Genomic DNA, 19833 nt, shown 5'->3' with positions numbered 1-19833 from the left:
GTTTCAGCAATGTCCCATGCCGCAGCCGCAGCAATGGCTATAGCGCGCCACCCCAGAACGCAAGCAGGCCCGGCCAGCTCAGTACAAACATGTACAGACGGCAATAGCCAAAAGTGCGGTAAGGAGCTCGAGTTAATCGACTAACGCCACCGCTTCGCTGGGAAGAGCCACAGAGCGGAACGCAAACAAGGTGCTCCCGGGTTGGAGTTCAGCCAAGACGGGCGGGCGAGCGGGCGGGCACCCATACCGCCGGCGCGGAGAAGAAGACGAACCTGGATGATGGGACGCCCCCGCCAGATGAGTTGGCGAGGGTGTCCCCGCTAGCGAGGTTGAGCGGTGGAGTTGGGCTGGTCTGGGGTGCGTTGTTGTTGATTTTTTGGTGGTAGGGAGAATAGATGAGTGCGACGACAGTCCGCTGAAGAGGAGAAGGAGACAATGGACAGAAGAGAAATCAACCGCACGGTGTGAAGCAGAGCAACGATGGGAAACATTCGAGCGAGATGCTGGCCGCGAAATGAGCATGCCGGTAGACCGGTGTTGATTCCTGGCGTTCTTTCTCCCTTTTGCGTTGTCGCCCGTCGCAGCAACAACGCGAAATCGATGGCTGAGATGCAGCATTGCAGCAGCACAGCAAAGAGGCAACATGTCTCGGGGCGCCGCGACAAGTGTTCGAGTTCTGCAGCCAATGCAAGGCTGAAAAGGGTATGTGAATCTCTTGGGGTGGCGGTTGTGGAGGGTCCAGCGTCGAAGCGGTCAGGTCTGCTGGCAGAGATCAGGCACCATTTTGTCCATGGCTTTTTTCGGCAATCCACAACGATCGAGAGGGGTGCTGCTTTCCTCTCTTCATCGACGACTCATCGCGCACGCACAGCAGCTGGCTGGCTGGCTGGCTGGCTGCGCCAAGGGGGCGTTTTCTCTTTTCCAAACCCGGATTCTGCCTTCCCGTCGACACACACACACACACACACACACATAGAACTCCGACTTGGCCACCAGCTGGGCAACTGACCGACCGCCTGCGTGCCAGCCAGCCAGCCAGGCCGCCTTGAATGCTGCTGCTGGCGTGATGTGGTCTTGCCTGGTGGTGGTCGTCCCGCCCGCCTCCGGACCATTCGTCCGTCGTCCGTCTGGCTATCCGTCCGTCCCGTCCGCCGCCCGCCACGCGGCGATCAGCCACATGCATGAGGGGTGTGGGCAGACCAAGTGCTTAGCTAGTGGACAGCCCTGCGCGTAGTGCTGCTGATGCAATAGGAAAAAAAAAAAAAAAAAAAAATAGAGGACGGCAGCATGCAACGAATCAAAGCAGGCGGCGTTGTGACTCGACGGGCTGGTGGTCGACCGGAAACGCCCTGTAGACGCCTCTCGTTCAATTCATGAACCGACCAAGGCGGGACACCGTCTTTCAGCTCCAGGCTTCTCTGCGCGCAACGCAAAGAAACAGGACACGGGTTCATGCGAGACGTGGTTCACCACCCACAACCAGCACTCCATGCTTTGCATTATTGCGCCGCGGCCGACTGTCCGAAACTGAACGATCTGAGTAACGGACGACGAGAGGCCAAGGCCCCAAGCCCCCTCCAGGAAAAGCCCAAGCCCAAGCCCAAGCCCGAGGGACATGTGGCCGGCCGATGCGAGTGCGAGCGCGAAAAGTACAAACGCCGCTGAACCATGCCCAGTCAACAGCAGGCGAGCAGGGCAAGGCAGGTAGGCAACGTGACGAGCTCGGGCATTGGATCATGTCCTCGCTTGCTCCACCGCAATTCCCCCTCCTTTTGCTCTCGCTCTGCTAGAGTGGGGCACACAACAAGGACGAGCGAGGACACAGGTGTAGCTCTGTTCGCTCGCCACGCTTGGCCCCGCCTCGGTGTTGGCTGGGCTTGCGCATGGAGACGCCGCGCGAAGCGCACCCTCTCTTTCCAGGTGCCCGTACCACGTGCATTGGTTCGGGTTCCGAGCGGAACAGAGAGATGGCGGGCAGCTGGGATTGGATTTGGGCCCGATCCGGCAGCTATCCGGGTGCAGATGGGCGGATGTTGATTTCCTTTGGACACCAAAGGGCAAGAGAGGAGGGGTGGACGTGGGCCGGGGGATGCGCAGCAGGGCAGCGGGAAATGGAAAGCAGAAGACTGGCCGGTTGGGCTCAAAAAGACCAAAAGGAACATGTATGCGGGAGATTTGGAATAGGCTGAAGGACGACGACGAGGAAATGACTGAGGCTCTTTCGGGTCCTGGCCTCATGCAGTGCATCGCAGATGCGCATTCTGGAACTTGGGCTCGAGCTGAGAGGGGCGGCATGGCACGGGAGGACAGCAGCACGCGCTCGGTCCGGAGCATGGGAGTGGGTGGTGATGGTGTCGATGCAGCGTGAAGCAATGGGCCAGGCAGAATATCTGGCCGGCGGCGATTGGAGCTTGGGGCCCGGGAGAGTCGAAACATGCATCGGCTCGCACAAAGCTATTGTGTCGTGCTCGGCTTGTACCGCTCGCTGTGTGAAGCGAGCGAGACCAACAAACAGGTGATCACTTTCAGCCCCCAACCCGACCGACTTCCTTCCAGGCAGGCAGCCAGATGGATGGATGGATGGGCCAGATGGATGGATGGATGGATGGATGGATGGATGGATGTGCGCAATCCCCGCATCAATAGTACAAGGGACGCGTGGGAGAATGGTTATCCAATTCGGCAACCAAGCCTTTGTCGCTAAACCTCTACTCCTTCTGGCTTTTCGTGTGCGCATGCGAGCCCTTTTCTCCACGGCTTTTTCTCCAACCCGTCCTGCAGCTAGAAGATTGCGAATGATTAGACACCCGCCAAGCTCCATCGCTTCAGCTGTGCTGCCCACTGCCAACGGCAATCAATCGCAAATCTGGGGACAACGAGCTGAATGGCCCGAGGCCTTGTTCCCGTGTATCCAGCGCCTCGACTTGATTACTGAGCACTGTGCGCGGCCACGTGGGCCATGCGAGCGTGCAAATGCTGTGCCATCCGACCGTGTGTTGGGTGGTGGGTTATGCGCCCGCTGTCTTGGGCATGGTGTTTTGTGTGGGAGCACGCGGGGACCGAGTCCATCCGGCTACGCACAAGTCGAGACCGCCACCGCTGGCTGCTTTTGCCATCCGGACCGGCAATCACTTTGTCCAGTTCCAGACTGCATCATGACGTCCGCTGTCCCGGAGGATTCGCAAGCCCTCTGCCGTGCTCGCCGAGTCCCCCGGCCTCGTCATATGCCCACGAGCTGAGAGTCCAAGCCGTAGCACCTTTGTTAAACTTTAAGCAAGCCAGTCGTATGTATGCCTGTGCCCAGCGGGCGTTTCTGTTTGATCCCATGGGGGCCATTCGTCCCGCGACGTTGAGTACGATGCGGCCATTCGCCTGCTAATAATAGAGGCCCCCCCCGGCGAATGCCGCAGTCGACGCCGGGTCCGTTGTCAGGACTCCAAGATTGCCAGAGTCGAACGTGATGGCCTGCGGTACATGATTTTTTTTTCCACATGAGGACAACGTTGCGGCGCCATGTTGGTCGCCAAGGGTCATGACGGTGAGCAGTAAAGGCCGTTCCAAGTCGCTGGTTCGTAGGGCTGGAGGAGCCGCTTGCTTACAGATACGTCGCACGTCTCTTGAAGCAAATCTCTTGACCGCTGCTTGCAAAGCCCCAAGGCAACAGAATCCAACAGGTGTGGCAGTTTCCAAAGCAGATGCACCGTTTTGCTGCAAAACAGTCAAACAATGCGCCGCTCATGCAGCAGCGCCAGCCGACGAGCAGGCCACAATGCAGCTCGAGCACGGCGATCCCGTATAGGTCACTGAGAAAGAGGGCGGTCCTGTGCCATTGCGACATGGGTTCGATAGAGAATTACCAAGCATGGAAACGAGCTTCCAATCACACCAAAAACAACCATCAGCGACCCTGGCGAATATCACAGGCTCGCATGTGATATCAAAGGATGCATCAACGTCGTTTGACGGCGACTACCAGCCCTCTCAGGCTGCAGATGGCGGCAGACGCTCCTTCGACGGGGGGCCATGCATGGTGCTGTCCGGACAAGTGGCGGGGTGGAAAATGTAGCCCGCGGACACTGGCAGGCACAGAGTTTGACGGCTTCGAATGATGGACGGCTTCAAGTTCAAGATGCCCTAGGTGCCATGTTAGTACAGATGGGTCTTGGCTGGGGAACGCGAAAAGGCCGGTTCAAGACTGCCGAGAGGTTTCAATGACGGAGAGCGAAAAGCATAAACATCCAACGCAGGCCAAAGTAGCTGGGCGCAGGATGAGTGGACGGAGAGAAGGAAGTGATAGGAAACGACGAGCACCATTTGGCGTCGGTTGATAGGGACGCCGACTAGCTCGCTCCAGGGCGCGCAGAAACAAGCCTAAAACGTCTTGTACTCGATGAGGCAGTAGACCCAACCTTGCGACGTTAATTTCTAAATTAGGGACCAAAAAGTGCCGTTGTTGGAATGATGGACAGGCCAGTCGGAGACTTGTTTTTTTGGAGACACAAGACAGTGGTCGCCCAGAATCCTTCGGAGGCTATGAAAACGCGCGGCCCCAACAGAAGAGCAGCAGCAGCAGCGGCAGCCGCAGGGCAAGCGCCGGATCTGCATGGAGGATTCTCAGTTGCAACTTTTTTTTCTGTGGCCTTTTTCTGGTTACGGCAGTGGTGACGAGTAGAACAAGGCATAGCAATAGCCTCAGCTCTTGCAGTCGGCGCAGCCCTATGCTCCCCATGCTAAAAACAGAACTGAAACTGGGTCCAGAAAGAGCGTCGCAGCAACGCGTGCACGAGACTGGCCTCTCTCGAGCCATACAGCAGCCACCGACGCCGCGAGAGGGTTTTGAGTTGGACGTTGGTGGCCGGACAGCGAGACGCCAGACGTCAAGGGCACACGGCCAGGTTCAAACGGGCAAAAAATAATTTTTGTTGGTGCTAATTGTCGCTAATCTCGACAGCAAGAAAAGCAGGGCCCCGAGACGGTAGTGCTTATCATGTGCCGCGCCGGCCACCATGCCCCGAAAGGCTGTCTGGTCGGTGGTGGGCACTGACTCTCTGTTCAAGGCGCTGAGAAGAGACCGGGAGGGCCCGCGGGCGCCATTCCAGCGGGTTGGGACAGTGACCCAGGACAGAGGGGAACGGTGGGAGATCAGGGTGAAAAAAGTGCGCACCCAAAGTGCGGGGTCTTTGCTTACTTGGTTTTTGGATTGTATCAACGGCGGCGACCATCGTCGAGCCGTCGACTGTGACAGGCGTACTTCGCCCTTCTCCTCGTCGTCGGCGGCGACGCGTCCTCTCGGAGCACGTTTTGTGGCCGATGGTGCTTCGTTTCTGAAGCAGGGGGGGGCTGGCATCGGAAAAGTCGGGCTTCGGCGATTGGGCGACTGGCGACAAGCTTTCCCTAGTGATTGATCCTTGATCCCCAGCCGGATGCATTATTGCGATAGCGAAAAAGCTGCACGGCGTCGCTGCCCGGATTGGCACAAACGGAGCGGGGAGACGAGATGAAAGTGGCCATTACGACAGTCGTTGCTGTGCCGCAGCAGGTCACTCGCAAGCCGCCCACGGCCCAAGACGCGGGGCGGGAGATCTGAGGGCGTGCCCAGCCCCACGTACGCTCTGTGCCTAGCCACGCGGGTGGGGAGTAGGGGTGGCTGCTCAGGACAACGACGGATGGTGGCGATGACGGGAATCCTCGGTGGCGCCCAAGATGTTTCGTGGTCGAGGGCGATGGAGGTAGTGGTAGTTGCGGAGAAAGGGCAGGCGGAGTTAGGGCTATCGCCGCCGCTGTGGGGGGGGGGGGGGACTGGGGGCAGCCAAGTCGAAACGGCCAGGGAGCAGCTTGTTTCCAGGCCAAACGGTGTGCGGGCACAGAGCTAGGTCACCGACCCTCTAGGTCTGCGTCTGCTTCAGAGTCGAGTCGAGTCGAGACGTGTAGGTACTCTCGAGTGGTGCATAGGGCTGGCGGCACAGCGGGGATGGGGTTGGGACGGGGCCGAGTGTAAGACGCTTAGTTGGCTTTAGCAGCTGGCAGCTGCGCCGGCCATCCCTGCCACAGCGTGAGGATATGCAACACATGTCGACGTCGTACCAAAACTCGAGCTGGAACTTGAGCTGGGGATGGAATCGAAACGCTGCCTCCACCTCCGCCTCCGCCTCGGCCGGCCTTGAGAGTCCCAAGTCGCGCAAGAAGGCATCCAGACACGCACTGCGCCGCTTGCCGCTTTGGGCAAACGGTCGAGGCCACTTGCGTCGAAGGACGAGCAAAAGACGCAAGCGGTGTGTCTGCTAGCCCTACACACACAGTGTGTGTATGTGCGAGTGCGTGTGTGAATCGGGATTATTTTTGGCCATGCACGTCGACAGATGCCCCATGTCGCTCTCGCAGTCGGTCGGTCCGTCGTGGCCCCCAAGCTGAATGGGACTGGAGGTGCGGTGCGCACGCAGCAAGCCGAAAAGATGGGAGGCCAGCCCAGCAGCCAGCAGCCAGCAGCCAGCAACCAGCAGCCAGCCCGCCCGCAAGCCAGCCAGCCAGGCCCTTAGGGTCCGCTCGCACTGTGAGCCCCAGAACGCAAAGCCCTGGCCCATCGTTCGGCCGATCGCACAATGGTGCCCTTTTCGATGTGCGTGTGGTCCCTCCCCTCTCGTCTCGTCTCCAATCCAATTGAATCAATCCACCTACCCAACCCGACGTCGCTGCGGGCGATCCAACAGCCACTGGCCCCGACCGACCTGACCGCCTTGGAGTAGAAAACACACGAGGATCCTGGCAAGACGCTTAACGTGCTCTAGCTCAGGTTCAGTCATCGTCGTCGTCGTCGTCGTCGTTGTTCTCGTCCTCGTCGAGCACTTTCGTTGCCCGTCGGCCAGGACAGCAGTTGTAGCTGGCTTAGCGAGCTGCCAAATATAAGGCACGGCCATGTTGCTACCTGGGAAGCGCAGGATTGCTAAGCGCTAGCTCCTTTTCTGGACGACTGCAGGTCTGAGCCTAACGGCCAAGGCTGCGTCTGCAAGATGCCCTGGCCCATGCTCGCCGTTGCAAGGGTGCCGGTGCCCTATGCATCTGCTCCCGGCGCTCAGGATTGCTGGCTTGGTGGCTTGCAAGGGTCACAGCTGCGTAGGTAGGTAGCTCGACTGCGCTGCCGACGACTCGACGGCCTCGAGCTGATAAATATCAAGCCGCCTCCCCGGCCATGATCGTCTTGCAGCAGCCTTATTCCCACGCTTTCATAGACTCTTCTGGCCATATCAACTCGACATCACCATCATCATCATCTTCATCTTCTTCTTCTTCTTCTTCTTCTCCATCTTCGCCCTCGACCTTGACACCAACACCTCCTCCTTCGCCACCATGAACAGGCACGCCGGTTATGCCTACCACCCCCAGGCCCACGTGCCAACCCAGAGATACTCGAGCACCAGCAGTGCCTTCAGCCCCAGCGCCAACCCCAACGAGGACTGGACCAAGATCTCCGACCTGGCTGAGCGCAGGCGGATACAGAACCGCATTGCCCAGCGCAACTACCGTGAGTGCCATTCGGGAGCCGCCTCCGAGTTGAGCGTCGACTGATTTGTTTCCCAGGCAAGAAGCTCAAGAAGAGGCTTGAAGACCTCGAGAGGAGGGCCGCCTCCAACTCTGCGTCTCCGGAGCAAAAGCCCGCCGAGCTCTCCCAGGTCCAGCCTCGCGAAGACCCAGCACCCGCAAAGACAGAAGAGACGCACGAGTACCCGCGAACGGCAGAGATTCCCCAGCCCCAGTACTACGCCCATGACGACCGGGGCATGTTTGCGTACCAGAACACGCGCCAAATCTCGACATCTCCTCCTCCTTTCACCTACTCGGCATACCCGGCTCCTGACGCCGTGTCGTACGCATCCTACTCCAACACGCCCTACCACGCCATCCCCGCCACGACGGCAGAGCTGCAAATGCCCTACACGCCGTACTTGCCGCCCATCTCTTCATCATACGCCGGCGCTCTTCCCAGCATGGTGGTTCCGGTGAAGCAGGAGTTTTACGGCGAGGAGGAGATCAGCCCGTTCAGCATGAACTACGCCACGCTCACTGGCATCGACATCCACACCAACGCATACCAGGACTCAAATCCTCATGTAAAGCACCCTCCCCGACAGCTTCGACGACATTGAAGAGCCGTCCCGCTGACAACGCTTCCTGTCAGACGCCTCCTCTTTCCGACTCATTCGAATCACAATCGGGCTCGCCACCAGAATCGTGCTCGCTCTACAACCCCGCAACACCGGGGTCGTTGCCAGCGTCGCCTCCACATCTTGGCTGCTACTGAGCCTCCTTTCCTTGTTTACGATGCGTAAGAGCGTACGAGCCAAACGAGCATGGTTACGAATTTCAAAGCTTGAGGCGCCGTCACGCGCGCGCTTCTCTCCCATTGCCCACCACTTCTCCTCTCGTGTATATTACCTCATGTCGCGGTGGCCTCGCGCAGAGTCTTGCTTTTTTGGGATCTGCATTTGCATCCTTCCATCATTCGTTCAGCGTCGGCGTTTTGAAGAATCACGGTCGTTTTGAATCGGCAAGCCATAGGCTCATGGCACGTGCCGCAGGAAACTCATGGATGGAGGCATGTTTGCGAAATCTTTTTTGGATACGGTCCCCAGGGGATTCTCGCATCGGTGCGAAAGGCGTTTCTGAGATCTGGCCCCCTTCTTTTTTTTGGTCACAAGCGTTAGGGGAAATATTTTGGGATTGTCGCAGTCTTCGGTTTGGCCCCATGGATAGTGGCCAACGTCGACCCACTGGGGATCGTGGCTTTGCTGCTGCCGTTGGGGTCCCGCCAGATCCTGAGGATGCTAGGGTAACAGAGCTAAAATTGGCAATTTATAATAGACCAAGCCTGCTTAACTCGATGTGCGTATTGATCCTTCGAGCCTCTCAGTGATGTCAGTGGAGTTGCCGATGAGTGGTTTGTTGTCGTTGTCTAGAACGGGCGATGTTCGTCGTCGGTCGGCAAAGTCGGGACCGGGAGGCACGGGCTCTCCTTTCATGACGCCATCTCATTGGTTGCGTTTTAGCTATGCCTGAGGTGTCGAAATGGCTCACGTGAAACCGTTCCGCTGGGCCAACGCGACTTCCAGACGCCGCCTCTGACGCTCCTCAACCGCGACCGCGCCTGTTTCGTGAAGCCTGTCCACCTCAGTTTGCCACCACCGTCGAGCCTAACGCATGGCGCCAACCCGAAAGAAGACGACAACTGAGCGCGCCCGGCAGTGGCTCCGGGGAGGCGGCGTGCTGCGCGAGGATTCAGACGATGAGCTCGGCCTCGAGGATCTCCCGTGGGAATGGATATACAGCGGTGGACAAGATGCAGACGACGCGTCTCAAGACAAGCCGCGCAAAAGGGGACGGCCTCGGAAGAAAAGGATTGTTGGCGCGCGCAATGGAAGCTTCGAGTGCCAGCTTGGAGACGCGGTGCTCCTCAAGGCAGAGACCAATGAGGCGTATGTTGGCCTAGTGGTCGACCTGTTTGATGGAAGCGACGAGGAAACTGGCGAGGACACCAAGATGGCCAACATGATGTGGTTTAGTACTCCGCGCGAGATCCGCAACAAGGCCAGAATGAGGTCGGATTATTTGGAAGTAAGTGCTTTGGTCCAAGCTCCGACGTCCGCCATGCTGACAAAAAGCAGAACGAGCTCTACATTACTGCTGATTTCGACGACAACCCATTGGTGTCGATCAATGGTAGTGCAACCGTACTATCGAAAGACGAATTCCTCAAAAAGTACCCTGGAGGCAAGGTCCCCCGCACAGCAAAAGACTTTGGCAAGACATTTGTCTGCAGGCGCGGAGTCAACACCCGCACAGTCACGTATACGGATGAGTTCGTTTGGGAAGATGTTTATCATGGCGAGGACAGCGTGCATGCCCTGTTGGACCTTGTCAAGAGCCAAACAAAGGAAAGCCGCAAGCGACGGGAGCCACGCAAGACGACCAGGGACGAAGTTGACGACTTTGTTGCCGGGGACGATGATGACGACGATGCTCCAGAGACGCCAAGGAAGCGGCGAAGACTGAACGACGCCACAACGCCCTCGAGAAGAAAAGATTTGACTCCTCGGAAGTTTGTGACTCCGACGCACAAGCGGATAGTGGTCAAGAAACCACTGGAATTCACGCCACTCGGAACCCGAGTTCTATCTCCTAACGTCCTATCCTCGCCTTATCAAGTTGCTCGAAACCAGCTACATGTGTCGTCTGTGCCTGCGTCGTTGCCATGCCGCGAAGAAGAGTTTTCGACCGTATATTCCCACCTCGAGGCCGCCATTACGGACGGCTCGGGCTCGTGCATTTACATTTCGGGTACCCCTGGCACCGGCAAGACGGCGACAGTCCGAGAAGTAGTCGCCCAGCTCAATGCTTCAGTCCAAGCCGAAGAGCTGGATGATTTCATCTTTGTCGAGGTCAACGGTATGAAGGTAACGGATCCACATCAATCGTACTCGCTCTTATGGGAAGCTCTGCGAGGGGATAGAGTGAGCCCTTCTCATGCCCTAGAGCTTCTTGAGCGGGAATTCTCGACTCCTAGCCCTCGAAGGGTACCATGCGTCGTCTTGATGGATGAACTGGACCAGCTGGTCACCAAGAGTCAGAGCGTCATGTACAATTTTTTCAACTGGCCCGGCTTGCGGCATAGTAGATTGATTGTGCTCGCCGTTGCAAACACCATGGATTTGCCAGAGAGGACGTTGAGCAACAAGATTAGTAGTCGACTTGGTAAGTTTGTTCCGCCCCTGATTCAAAATTTCCATGCCTATATCGACTGCCGCATGCTTTCCATCGAGTTTTGCGGCACTTCCAATGTGGCCTTTCAGTCTGCCTCGACTTCGAAAGTTTTGCACCACCATCGTGGCAATTCCACCGCCCTTCAATTCGCAACATCACTACTCACAATCGAATCTTGACTGACAACTGTCGTAGGCCTCACTAGAATAACCTTTCCAGGCTACACGCACGATCAACTCATGTCAATCATTCAGTCCCGCCTTGCCAACGTCCCGGGCAATATTGTCCATCCCGATGCTATCCAATTTGCATCTCGAAAAGTGGCCGCTGTGTCAGGAGACGCCCGCCGGGCCCTCGACATATGTCGACGCGCCGTCGAGATCGCCGAAGCAGCCTCGATTGACGCCTCCCACGACACCAATGGTGCTGACTCCGCGTCCGCTCCTAACACGCCCAGCAAAACGCCTGGTCGCAAAAAGCCGCCTCCGCAGAACTCTACAACGAGCGGTAAAACCCCCATCGTCACGATCCAAACAATCAAGCAAGCTATCGCTGAAGCCACGAGCTCGCCGCTGCAACAACACCTGCGCGCGCTGCCCCTGAGCAACAAGCTCTTCCTGGCCGCGCTGCTGGCGCGCGTTCGCCGCACCGGTATCGCCGAAGCCGTCCTGGGCGACGTGCTGGACGAGGCCAAGAACCTGGCTGCCATGAGCAGCAGCGGCGACGCCATTTCAGACTTCCTGCTGGCCGGCGCGACGATCACGGCTGGCGACGGCGACGCCGCGTTCGACGCTCTCGAGGCGCTTGGCGGCGCTGGGTCGAGCGCCGTGGCGCAGCAGCGTTCGCCGGTGACGCCGCGCAGGGGCCGGCGGCCTGCTGTCGTTGCGCTGGCAGAGGGCAGGGCCGGCGCGAAGGCGAAGGCTATGAGGGCGGCGCGAGTTGTCGGGATGGGCGCCGCGGCGGTCGAGTTGATGGAGGCTGGCATCGTGGGGCTCGAGGCGAGGAGGGGAGAGCGGGTCGGCAGGGTGAGGTTGGGCGTTAGCGATGAAGAGGTGCGGTTGGCTTTGCGAGAGGATGATGAGGTCAAGGGGTTCGGATTTGGATAGACGGGGGACAGATAAGGTAGACTTGGGAGGTGAGATGGCCTGGAGCGAGATTTTGAGATGTGTGATATACCTGGTGTTTTTCTTTCTTGGCCGAAATGACACTGCAGTGGATTCAATGAAAGACATGACTTTCAAGAAGTTCTCAAATGAGCAGCGCATTGAATCAGGCTGGCAAATTAAAGAGCGCAGAGTGGGCACACTATCATCTCTGGTTTACTCGACTTCCGCAACTTTCTGTCTTGACATACGGACGACGACGTGGATCACAATTTCATACACGTGCTAAGTAGACCTGACTAACAGGCAGTCAGTCGCCTTATCTCTCAACTACACGCAAGTAAGCACACGCGGCGCTGGCACGCAAGAAAGGCAGCAGGAAGGGCAGAAGCAGCTATGACCGGACTAGCTAGCTGGCTGGCTGGCTGGCTGGCTGGCTATTCGACGTAGAAGGAGAAAGGAAAAGTGTCACGAGAAGAGCGTTCGATCTTAAGCAAAATCTGCATGCATATCCATCCCAATTGTCGACTCGAGAAGAATGTACCCGCCCGTGTACCCGTCGCCCAAGAAGAAGAAGAAGAAGAAGAAAAGACCGATCCGCAAACAAGAAGAGGGAGAGGAAGATGATGAAGCAGCTCGCCCAGAACCCCCTGTCTTAATCCTTTCCTGCACCAAAAAACCCCTTTGTCCCCACCTCCGTGTCCCCTCCCATCCCTTCACCTCACTCCGCCTCATCCTTAAAACACAGCCGCAACGAACGCCGCCGCCACGCCCACCGCAGCACCGACGCCCTTGCCCGCCGCCGCACCGCCCGTAAACTGCGGCACGCCCGGCGTCGTAGGCGTCATGCCGCGGTACGGCGTCGTATACCCACCACCCACACCGCCAGCTGCGCGCGAAGTAGAGGAGCTGCCGCCGCCGATGCCGCTGTTGCCACCGCCGACGATGACGGGGCTCGAGGCCAGCGGGATGGTCGCGATGAGGCCTAAGGACGAGGTCATGGGGGCGCCGCCGTTGTTACCGCCGTTGGCGGGCGCGGACGAGTAGGGCGCCACGGGCGCGGATTTGTTGGGAGGAGCGACGACACCTGGGGAAGAGGTTGTGGGGGGGCTGTTGCCGCCGTTGTTGCCGCCTGCTGGAGCGCCGACGGTGGTTGTTGGGGCAGGGTTGTTGTTGACGGGAGGAGCGGTGGCCGGCGAGGTGGGCGAGGCGTAGCCGGGCATGGTGGCCGTTTTGGTGGCCGGGATGGTGAGCTGGACGCCATATTCTTGACACAGGGCGACGACGTCTTTTACGACGGCTGTGAAGAGGTAGTGTTAGCAAGCTGGATCGGGTACATTGGGAGCATAGAGTCATGAGATGCAATAGGGGTAAGTGGAAAATAAGACAACAACTATGGTGGATAGCAAAGTAAATGCCACCTCCCGCAGTATAAAATCGTTTGGAAGCTGATACTTCCTTTGACAGCCACTGTGTTGGCATGCGAAGAAATAGGGGGACGGGCTGAGAGATGGAGTGCAGAGATAGGCAACGCAAGCAATGACGTACTCTCCTGGTCTGCCACAGAGCAGGCCTTTTCCACGCACGGCGTCACCGATTCCACGAGGCCGGGCTTCTTGCAGTGACACTCGAAGTCACCAAGGGAGCTGCATCCGTCGTTGGAGAGGACCTGGACGAAGCAGTTCACCTGTAGAATTCTATCAGCTCAAGCTCTGGTTAGGTCAAGCCACTTTGGAGCGCAACTCACCGCGCAGTTGGGCAGGTCAGTGACCGCCTGCGAGTAGGCGACCGAGGCCATGGAGAGGGCAATAGCAGCGACGGCAGTCTTCATCTTGGGCGAGTGTCTTGATCGAGATGCCTTTGAACGAGGGATTAGGCTCTTGGGACTTGGGATGGACTGTACGGGCTCGACAGAAAAATAAGCTCCAGAGGACAAGGCTGGCAGGAAAGTTGAACCGGCCTTTGTCCTCGCTCTTCTTTATACCTTGGTCTTTTGGGCAACGCCTTCGTGCGAGGATTCGACACCGTCTGCGGCGCCGTCCATCACATGGATGGGGTGGAAATACATGCGTGCTCGCGCGTTGCGGTGCGGCGCTCGAGGCGCCTGCGCCTTTGCCGGACGTTTGTACCCTTGTGGAAAGTAGTCACAGATTCAAGGAACTAACAGTGACGATGCTCGTAGAGAAGGAAAGATACAATGGTCTAAAAAGAGCCTTTGCACCAAGTGACCCTCCCAAGTGGAGCGTTATCGGATGTTGGATATTGCGCCCAACCCTGCCAACTTGGCGACAGTCTGCCAACGCCGTCATCGCGCGGCGACTAAGTGCAGGGGAGGCTCAGCTCAGCCTTGATTTTGAGTCGTCCATGTTGAGGAGGGTGTCCTTTGCAAGCGGTGGCGCTAGTGGTCGGCGACTGCTCTAAATAGGGGCGTGATCTCTCCTCTTAGGGCGCCACCAAGCAAGTCATTGGTCCTTGCGCATTGTCCCTATACCACAACGAGGATAAGCTTACTTTTTGTTTGCAAGGACCTGTGCTGTTTTTGGGGCTGTAGGGTGGAATCTGGGGAAGCCGCACAAAGCGGCGCCTCTCCACGCACTTTGAAATTGGCCGAGACGTTGATGGACACCTCCCTTGTAATCCCACTAACCGCGTGGCATCTCTGCCACAGCGTTTATAGCCTCAAATGTGGCAAATTTGCGTGGCTTGTCTTCCTGCCGTGGGATTCCTTCGAGTGCACCAGGAGTAAATAGGGAGCGGTAAGAGCCAGCCTCCACAACCGATCAACACTTGTGGATAGAGGGGTATGCTTTCGAGCCTTTGCACGGATTTTCGTGGAATCATGTCAAATACACGTGGTCAGTCGACAGGCACTGTACAGTGAGGTGTCATAGTCCGTCAAAGGAAAGTGCAGTGACTGCTTTGCAAGAAAGTTCTCAGCGATTTAGCCACATCGCGATCGCGGCCAATCAGCAAGGTAGTTCCGGACTGCGGGTAGGCTAGTATCCGAAGACAAGTGCGTCATCCGTCCGGAGCGGCGCGAAGCGCTGCGAAGCGAAGCCTACTGCTCTCGTATGTCTTGGACCTGGATAGACGTGCGACTGCAGCGGGCACTAGTCATGTCCAGAACACCATGAGAGGGAGACCTTGCTTTGATTCCACGTTGTAACCCGTAGTATGGCGATCCTGTCTTGGACTCCGAGGCCTGGCCCATTCAACGAGTGGGAGTTGATGTATGATTCTTCTTCAGCCGGCAAGTTGATCCACGGAGTTGGTCCTCTGAGTACTCCGCCACGAACGAAGGATCTAAGATGGCTTTGAGCGCTGTTCCTGAGCGCGCGGGCCTTGCAAGCATATCCTTTGACTTGGAGGGACTAAGCCAGACGAGCAAGCGGCCCCGCATGCAAGATTAGCTCACATCGAATGCCATGTGAGCCTGTGGCAGGTGACTAGAAGTCACTTCGCATCCCACTGAACCTTGCTCAAACCGTCGACTCCATTCGCGATGGACACGAGAATTTGTCCAGAGCTAGGCGTGAAACTGACTCTCTTCATGACCAGTCCGATGTGCTGAGAATCGGACTAGTTACCTTTCTCAACGCTTAGATCCATCCGCATCTTCGGTAGCTTTGATCTTTGTGATATTGAGCCGTGTGGTTTTGGTAAGCAGGCTCGGAGTGAGAAAATCAGCGCAAATTGTCGCATTGCATGTTCCCTTACGAAATTCGAAGATGACCTAGAGCGCATTCGTCTTTCGGGTCTATTCATATTAGCTTGAAATTGAAATAAAACGTCGGTTTAACACATGGTAGATTCTAAGGGGCGCCAACCCTCAGTGAGGCGTTAGCTACATCAGAGAAATATGAGATTCTTTGGATTCCAGGATGTACGGTGAGTGACCGGGGAGGAGTGACATTGTCCACGAAGAAAAGGAATTTGAGAAGGATCAGCCCAAGATGAGTTCCTTGGAAGAAAGTATAGACCCGCGCATGAAAGTGGACGTGAATTCGTTGACAGAGCATTTGATGGGGTAGACAGAAATTTGAGCAAATTTGGTCAAGGTCTGATGCAGACGTGACCAGGTATCTTGACTGATGATAGCCTCCCGGTGCAGAAGATCGGGTGTGCGCGGAATTGATGTTGAAATTTGGAAGTCGGAGAGTCGTCGTTGGAAAAAGCTCATGTCTTTTGATGGAAGCCGTGGCTTAGGTAAGACGTTCAGCCCTACGTCAATCACTAGCGCGACTCTCACCGGCAACTTCGAGCTTCAAACGCGACGACACCAAGCAGCTTACACCCACCAATCTCACCATCCCAGGACCCAATGATACCCTAATCCCGCCGTAATCTCTTCAGCCCCCAACAATCGATTGATACCCACCATGGCCGACGTAGCATCCTCCTCGACGCTCATTTCCCCCGAGAACATTGTGAGCACCTCGATCCAAGGATTTTCTGCGCAAGGGTTAACACAAAGACCACAGAATCTCGTACGTACCTCGGCCAAACGTACACGAGAAATATTCGCCTCCGACTTTGCCTCTCCCTCTGCCCTCGAACCCTCATCAACGTCGGCCTTCATCACCGCGCCCCCCGCCACCTCTCCCGCCGACGTCGCAGAACGCGCCAATGTTAGCACTCGCATCCGTAATGAATACGCAGACGTCAAGGAGCTCCCAGCCGCACTGGCCGCCAAACAAGCCAGCGCCGCGGCCAGCGCAGCGGCACGACGCAAAAAGGCCAAACAGACAACCGAGGACCAGCCGTCGGACCCTAAGATGGTGAAGATGATTGAGGGCATATCAGCTGCAGACGAAGAGCGGCGAAACACGGCGGCAGACTCGATGGCACTGACAGTGCGCGGCAAAAACGCCAGCGGAAAGCTGCCACCAAACGCCCACGGCCCGACGCCGCAGCGCGACTTGCCTGGGTCGGGTCTGGTACGGCGCGAGGCTGTTCGCCAGCCAAAGCCCGACTGGCACGCGCCGTGGAAGCTGATGCGGGTCATCTCTGGGCATCTGGGATGGGTGCGGGCGCTGGCAATGGAGCCGGGAAACCAGTGGTTCGCGTCAGGTGCAGGGGATCGCACAATCAAGATCTGGGATATGGCGTCGGGCAACCTCAAGCTCACGCTGACGGGCCACATATCGACGGTGCGCGGGCTTGCCGTGTCGCCGCGGCACCCTTATCTGTTTTCGTGCGGTGAGGACAAGAAGGTCAAGTGCTGGGACCTGGAGACGAACAAGGTGATTCGCGACTACCACGGGCACCTGAGCGGCGTGTATACGCTGTCGCTGCACCCGACACTCGACGTGTTAGTGACGGGCGGCCGCGACGGCGTCGCGCGCGTCTGGGACATGCGCACGCGCTCCAACGTCCATGTCCTCGCCGGCCACAAGGGCACCGTCTGCGACGTCAAGTGCCAGGAGTCGGATCCGCAGGTGCTGTCGGCGTCGCTGGACTCGCACGTCCGCATGTGGGACTTGGCGGCCGGCAAGACCATGGGCGTCCTGACGCACCACAAGAAGGGCGTGCGCGCCCTAACGACGCATCCAAAAGAATTCACCTTCGCGTCAGCCAGCACGGGCTCGATCAAGCAATGGAAGTGCCCGGAAGGCGCCTTTATGCAAAACTTCGACGGGCACAACGCCATCATCAACACGCTGGCCGTCAACGAGGACAACGTGCTCTTCTCGGGCGGCGACAACGGGTCCGTCTCCTTCTGGGACTGGAAGACGGGCCACCGCTTCCAGACGCTCGACGCCGTCGCCCAGCCCGGCTCCCTCGACGCCGAGGCCGGCGTCATGAGCTCCACCTTTGACCTCACCGGCCTCCGTCTGATTACCGGCGAGGCCGACAAGACTATCAAGGTTTGGCGTCAGGATGAGGATGCCACGCCCGAGACGCATCCGTTGGATTGGAAGCCGACGCTCGGGAGGCAGAAGTTTTGATCGCCTTGGGTCGCGGGGGGGTGGTGAGAGGGAGATGTGGAAAGAGGCAGTTTAGAATGGTGGGCGGGCTCAGGCAAATAAATATATACCAAAAAAGCCTTTTTTTTTTTCTTTTTTTTTTTTTTTTTTTGAAGCCGCTGTGGCATTTACTCGATACACATCGTCCCCGCCACGCCTCTGTGACCTGTCTGAACAGCCATTGGCGAGGGAAATCGGGAGAAAGCGCCATGTGTATAGCTAGGCGCATCCAACGAAGTCGGCATGTGAATATCTGAGGTGGGAAAGTGACTGGCTGGTGCCATTGCGTAGCCAAGTCTAGGTGGTGTGTCTGTAGTTAGTACAGAGCGACGTCAGAAGCAGACGGGAATCAGAGACCCCAAAAGCATTACCGTTCAATGGCACCAATGGATCGGACGCGGTGATGCCTATCACACGCATTGATGCCTCCAAAATAACACTGCGACAACACAGGCATTCGACCTCGACAAGTATTCGGAGAAACCAAATGCAATTCATTATCCTGCCGATGATGATGATGATGATGATGCTATGAAAAGTCCTCGGACGTCACGGTCATCCGTTCAGCAGTCTCAAATCAACTCCAATCTAACCAATCCAATCAAGGAAGCAAAAGCCGGAAAGAAGCAAAATGCTGCTGCTGCTTTAAGCGAAGGAAGCAACAAAACTCGCTCGCGTGTCTATGGAACGAGCTAGTTTGTTTATTTCTTCTTGGCCAGCTTTTCGCCCTCCTTCTGCAGCTTTTCAATCGTGTCCTTGGACGACTCGACTTCGCCGCGGTCGGCCTTGACCTGTGCACCCAACGCGAGTTAGCACCATGTAGGTAAAAGGACTGGAGAAGGGTGATCCAGAGGGGAGAGACGGATAGAGAGGTAGGTAGGTAGGTAGGTAGGTAGGTAGGGAGATGGGAGAGATGGAATCGTCAACGTACCGCCGACTCGCTGTCCGAAGCCAGCTCGGCCTTCCAGTGACCCTTGCCCTGCTTATGCTTCTTGAGCAGCTCTTGCTTGTGCGCTTCGGCTTCCTCAGCGCGGCCTTCTTGGTCTATTTCGAGTCGTTAGCCACGGCACATGTAGATTACTCTTGTCTTCAGATAAAGTGGATGGGACGGGATGGCAGCGGCCCCGGTCCCAGACGCGCAGACGGGACGGGACGAAGGGTCGGTGGGAGCCGCTTTTGTATTTTTCGGGATTGTGGGGAGGGGTGAACGATTGGTGGTTGTTGAGGAGGTGCGTGCTCCAAATTCGGTTCAATCGCAGCAGTATGGAAAAAGGTCATCTACTTACTCAATGCCGACTCCTTGCCCACCATCCGCAGCGCCGAGGTCTGGAAGCCCATGCGCTGCATAGCAAAGACGTTGATGCGGGGCACGCGGGCGAAATTCCTGAGAGCAGACATTGTGCGTTTCGTGGAAGACGGAGGAAGGTAGAGGGTAATGGCGAGGAAATTGGCGAGCGGATTTGGGGATAAGGGAGGAGTAGGTAGGGTCTATGTACCAGTCAGCTGTCAGTCAGGCAAAGAGCTGAATCTCCCGCATTCGACGTCGAGGAACAAGGGATGAGAGACAGCAATCGGGGAAAAGAGAGCCATAGGCAGAGTGGGCGGCGGGGTCCAGTGCGGAATGTATCATAGGTACCTCAGTAGTAGCTCGAGGCTGTTTTGGACGTGATTGATGGATGAATTGAAGGTGAGAGCTAGATGGTACGAGAAAGAGGAAAGAAAGAGGTGAGCTGGTTAAAAGGAATCCTCGGTTCGAGTTGTCGAGAGCTTCCAGCTGTAGGTACCCAGGTGCTGGACCCGGGTGAGCCCTCATGTCGTCATAGGTGGTCTGTGCGAGACAGCTTCCTGTCCACCAGCAATGGAGCGCTGATTATTACGTCCACGTCGGCTTGGCCCCGCTGCTCTCTAATCGACCCCGTTCGTTCCCCTGAGGAAGTTCGTCAGATGGCTATCAGGATCGGCACACGTGCGGGTCAGGCAATCAAGCAGAGACCAACGGATTCTAGCACACC

General features: G+C 57.2%; 8 protein-coding genes across 8 annotated transcripts; 3 read left to right on the top strand and 5 right to left on the bottom strand.

Annotated features, from left to right (window-relative positions):
* Window positions 1-1699: 1699 nt before the first annotated feature.
* Window positions 1700-2697, bottom strand: IWZ02DRAFT_26402 (uncharacterized protein). Its single transcript, XM_066763382.1, has one exon. It carries the CDS (start codon window positions 2434-2436, stop codon window positions 1735-1737), a length of 702 nt encoding a protein of 233 aa, XP_066627376.1. The 5' UTR covers window positions 2437-2697; the 3' UTR covers window positions 1700-1734.
* Window positions 2698-3487: 790 nt separating this feature from the next.
* IWZ02DRAFT_26414 (uncharacterized protein) lies at window positions 3488-3930 on the bottom strand. Its single transcript, XM_066763385.1, has one exon. It carries the CDS (start codon window positions 3836-3838, stop codon window positions 3596-3598), a length of 243 nt encoding a protein of 80 aa, XP_066627375.1. The 5' UTR covers window positions 3839-3930; the 3' UTR covers window positions 3488-3595.
* A 435-nt stretch (window positions 3931-4365) lies between these two features.
* Window positions 4366-4895, bottom strand: IWZ02DRAFT_440196 (uncharacterized protein). Its single transcript, XM_066766817.1, has one exon. It carries the CDS (start codon window positions 4805-4807, stop codon window positions 4532-4534), a length of 276 nt encoding a protein of 91 aa, XP_066627374.1. The 5' UTR covers window positions 4808-4895; the 3' UTR covers window positions 4366-4531.
* Window positions 4896-7344: 2449 nt separating this feature from the next.
* IWZ02DRAFT_504995 (uncharacterized protein) lies at window positions 7345-8554 on the top strand (the record flags this gene model as incomplete). Its single annotated transcript, XM_066770372.1, has 2 exons — window positions 7345-7519; window positions 7576-8554. The coding sequence occupies 2 exons, from the start codon at window positions 7345-7347 to the stop codon at window positions 8139-8141; spliced, it is 741 nt and encodes a 246-aa protein (XP_066627373.1). The 3' UTR covers window positions 8142-8554.
* A 515-nt stretch (window positions 8555-9069) lies between these two features.
* On the top strand, window positions 9070-12079 carry IWZ02DRAFT_504983 (P-loop containing nucleoside triphosphate hydrolase protein). The gene is made up of 3 exons (XM_066770371.1): window positions 9070-9606; window positions 9657-10743; window positions 10948-12079. The coding sequence occupies exons 1-3, from the start codon at window positions 9193-9195 to the stop codon at window positions 11856-11858; spliced, it is 2412 nt and encodes an 803-aa protein (XP_066627372.1). The 5' UTR covers window positions 9070-9192; the 3' UTR covers window positions 11859-12079.
* Window positions 12080-12592: 513 nt separating this feature from the next.
* IWZ02DRAFT_429417 (uncharacterized protein) lies at window positions 12593-13686 on the bottom strand (the record flags this gene model as incomplete). The annotated part of the gene is made up of 4 exons (XM_066765987.1): window positions 12593-13155; window positions 13311-13358; window positions 13404-13542; window positions 13603-13686. 4 exons carry the CDS (start codon window positions 13684-13686, stop codon window positions 12593-12595), a joined length of 834 nt encoding a protein of 277 aa, XP_066627371.1.
* A 2436-nt stretch (window positions 13687-16122) lies between these two features.
* IWZ02DRAFT_26270 (WD40-repeat-containing domain protein) lies at window positions 16123-17961 on the top strand. The gene is made up of 2 exons (XM_066763371.1): window positions 16123-16282; window positions 16337-17961. The coding sequence occupies exons 1-2, from the start codon at window positions 16235-16237 to the stop codon at window positions 17801-17803; spliced, it is 1515 nt and encodes a 504-aa protein (XP_066627370.1). The 5' UTR covers window positions 16123-16234; the 3' UTR covers window positions 17804-17961.
* A 561-nt stretch (window positions 17962-18522) lies between these two features.
* Window positions 18523-19219, bottom strand: IWZ02DRAFT_486860 (uncharacterized protein; the record flags this gene model as incomplete). The annotated part of the gene is made up of 3 exons (XM_066769303.1): window positions 18523-18612; window positions 18753-18865; window positions 19108-19219. The coding sequence occupies 3 exons, from the start codon at window positions 19217-19219 to the stop codon at window positions 18523-18525; spliced, it is 315 nt and encodes a 104-aa protein (XP_066627369.1).
* Window positions 19220-19833: the final 614 nt, after the last annotated feature.

This window comes from Phyllosticta citriasiana, assembly GCF_038021145.1.
Source record: "Phyllosticta citriasiana strain CBS 120426 chromosome Unknown IWZ02scaffold_1, whole genome shotgun sequence".
Taxonomy (NCBI): domain Eukaryota; kingdom Fungi; phylum Ascomycota; class Dothideomycetes; order Botryosphaeriales; family Phyllostictaceae; genus Phyllosticta; species Phyllosticta citriasiana.
This window is presented reverse-complemented; position numbering and strand designations above follow the sequence as displayed.

Bases quoted from the DNA above. Each gene is read 5' to 3' on its own strand.
- IWZ02DRAFT_440196 (XM_066766817.1), bottom strand. From the start codon at position 4,807: ATGGCTCGAGAGAGGCCAGTCTCGTGCACGCGTTGCTGCGACGCTCTT.
- IWZ02DRAFT_26414 (XM_066763385.1), bottom strand. From the start codon at position 3,838: ATGTCGCAATGGCACAGGACCGCCCTCTTTCTCAGTGACCTATACGGG.
- IWZ02DRAFT_504983 (XM_066770371.1), top strand. From the start codon at position 9,193: ATGGCGCCAACCCGAAAGAAGACGACAACTGAGCGCGCCCGGCAGTGG. The intron at 9,607-9,656 runs GTAAGTGCTTTG...GACAAAAAGCAG, and splicing joins TGAGGTCGGATTATTTGGAA to AACGAGCTCTACATTACTGC. The intron at 10,744-10,947 runs GTAAGTTTGTTC...CAACTGTCGTAG, and splicing joins CAAGATTAGTAGTCGACTTG to GCCTCACTAGAATAACCTTT.
- IWZ02DRAFT_26270 (XM_066763371.1), top strand. From the start codon at position 16,235: ATGGCCGACGTAGCATCCTCCTCGACGCTCATTTCCCCCGAGAACATT. The intron at 16,283-16,336 runs GTGAGCACCTCG...CAAAGACCACAG, and splicing joins TCATTTCCCCCGAGAACATT to AATCTCGTACGTACCTCGGC.
- IWZ02DRAFT_26402 (XM_066763382.1), bottom strand. From the start codon at position 2,436: ATGTTTCGACTCTCCCGGGCCCCAAGCTCCAATCGCCGCCGGCCAGAT.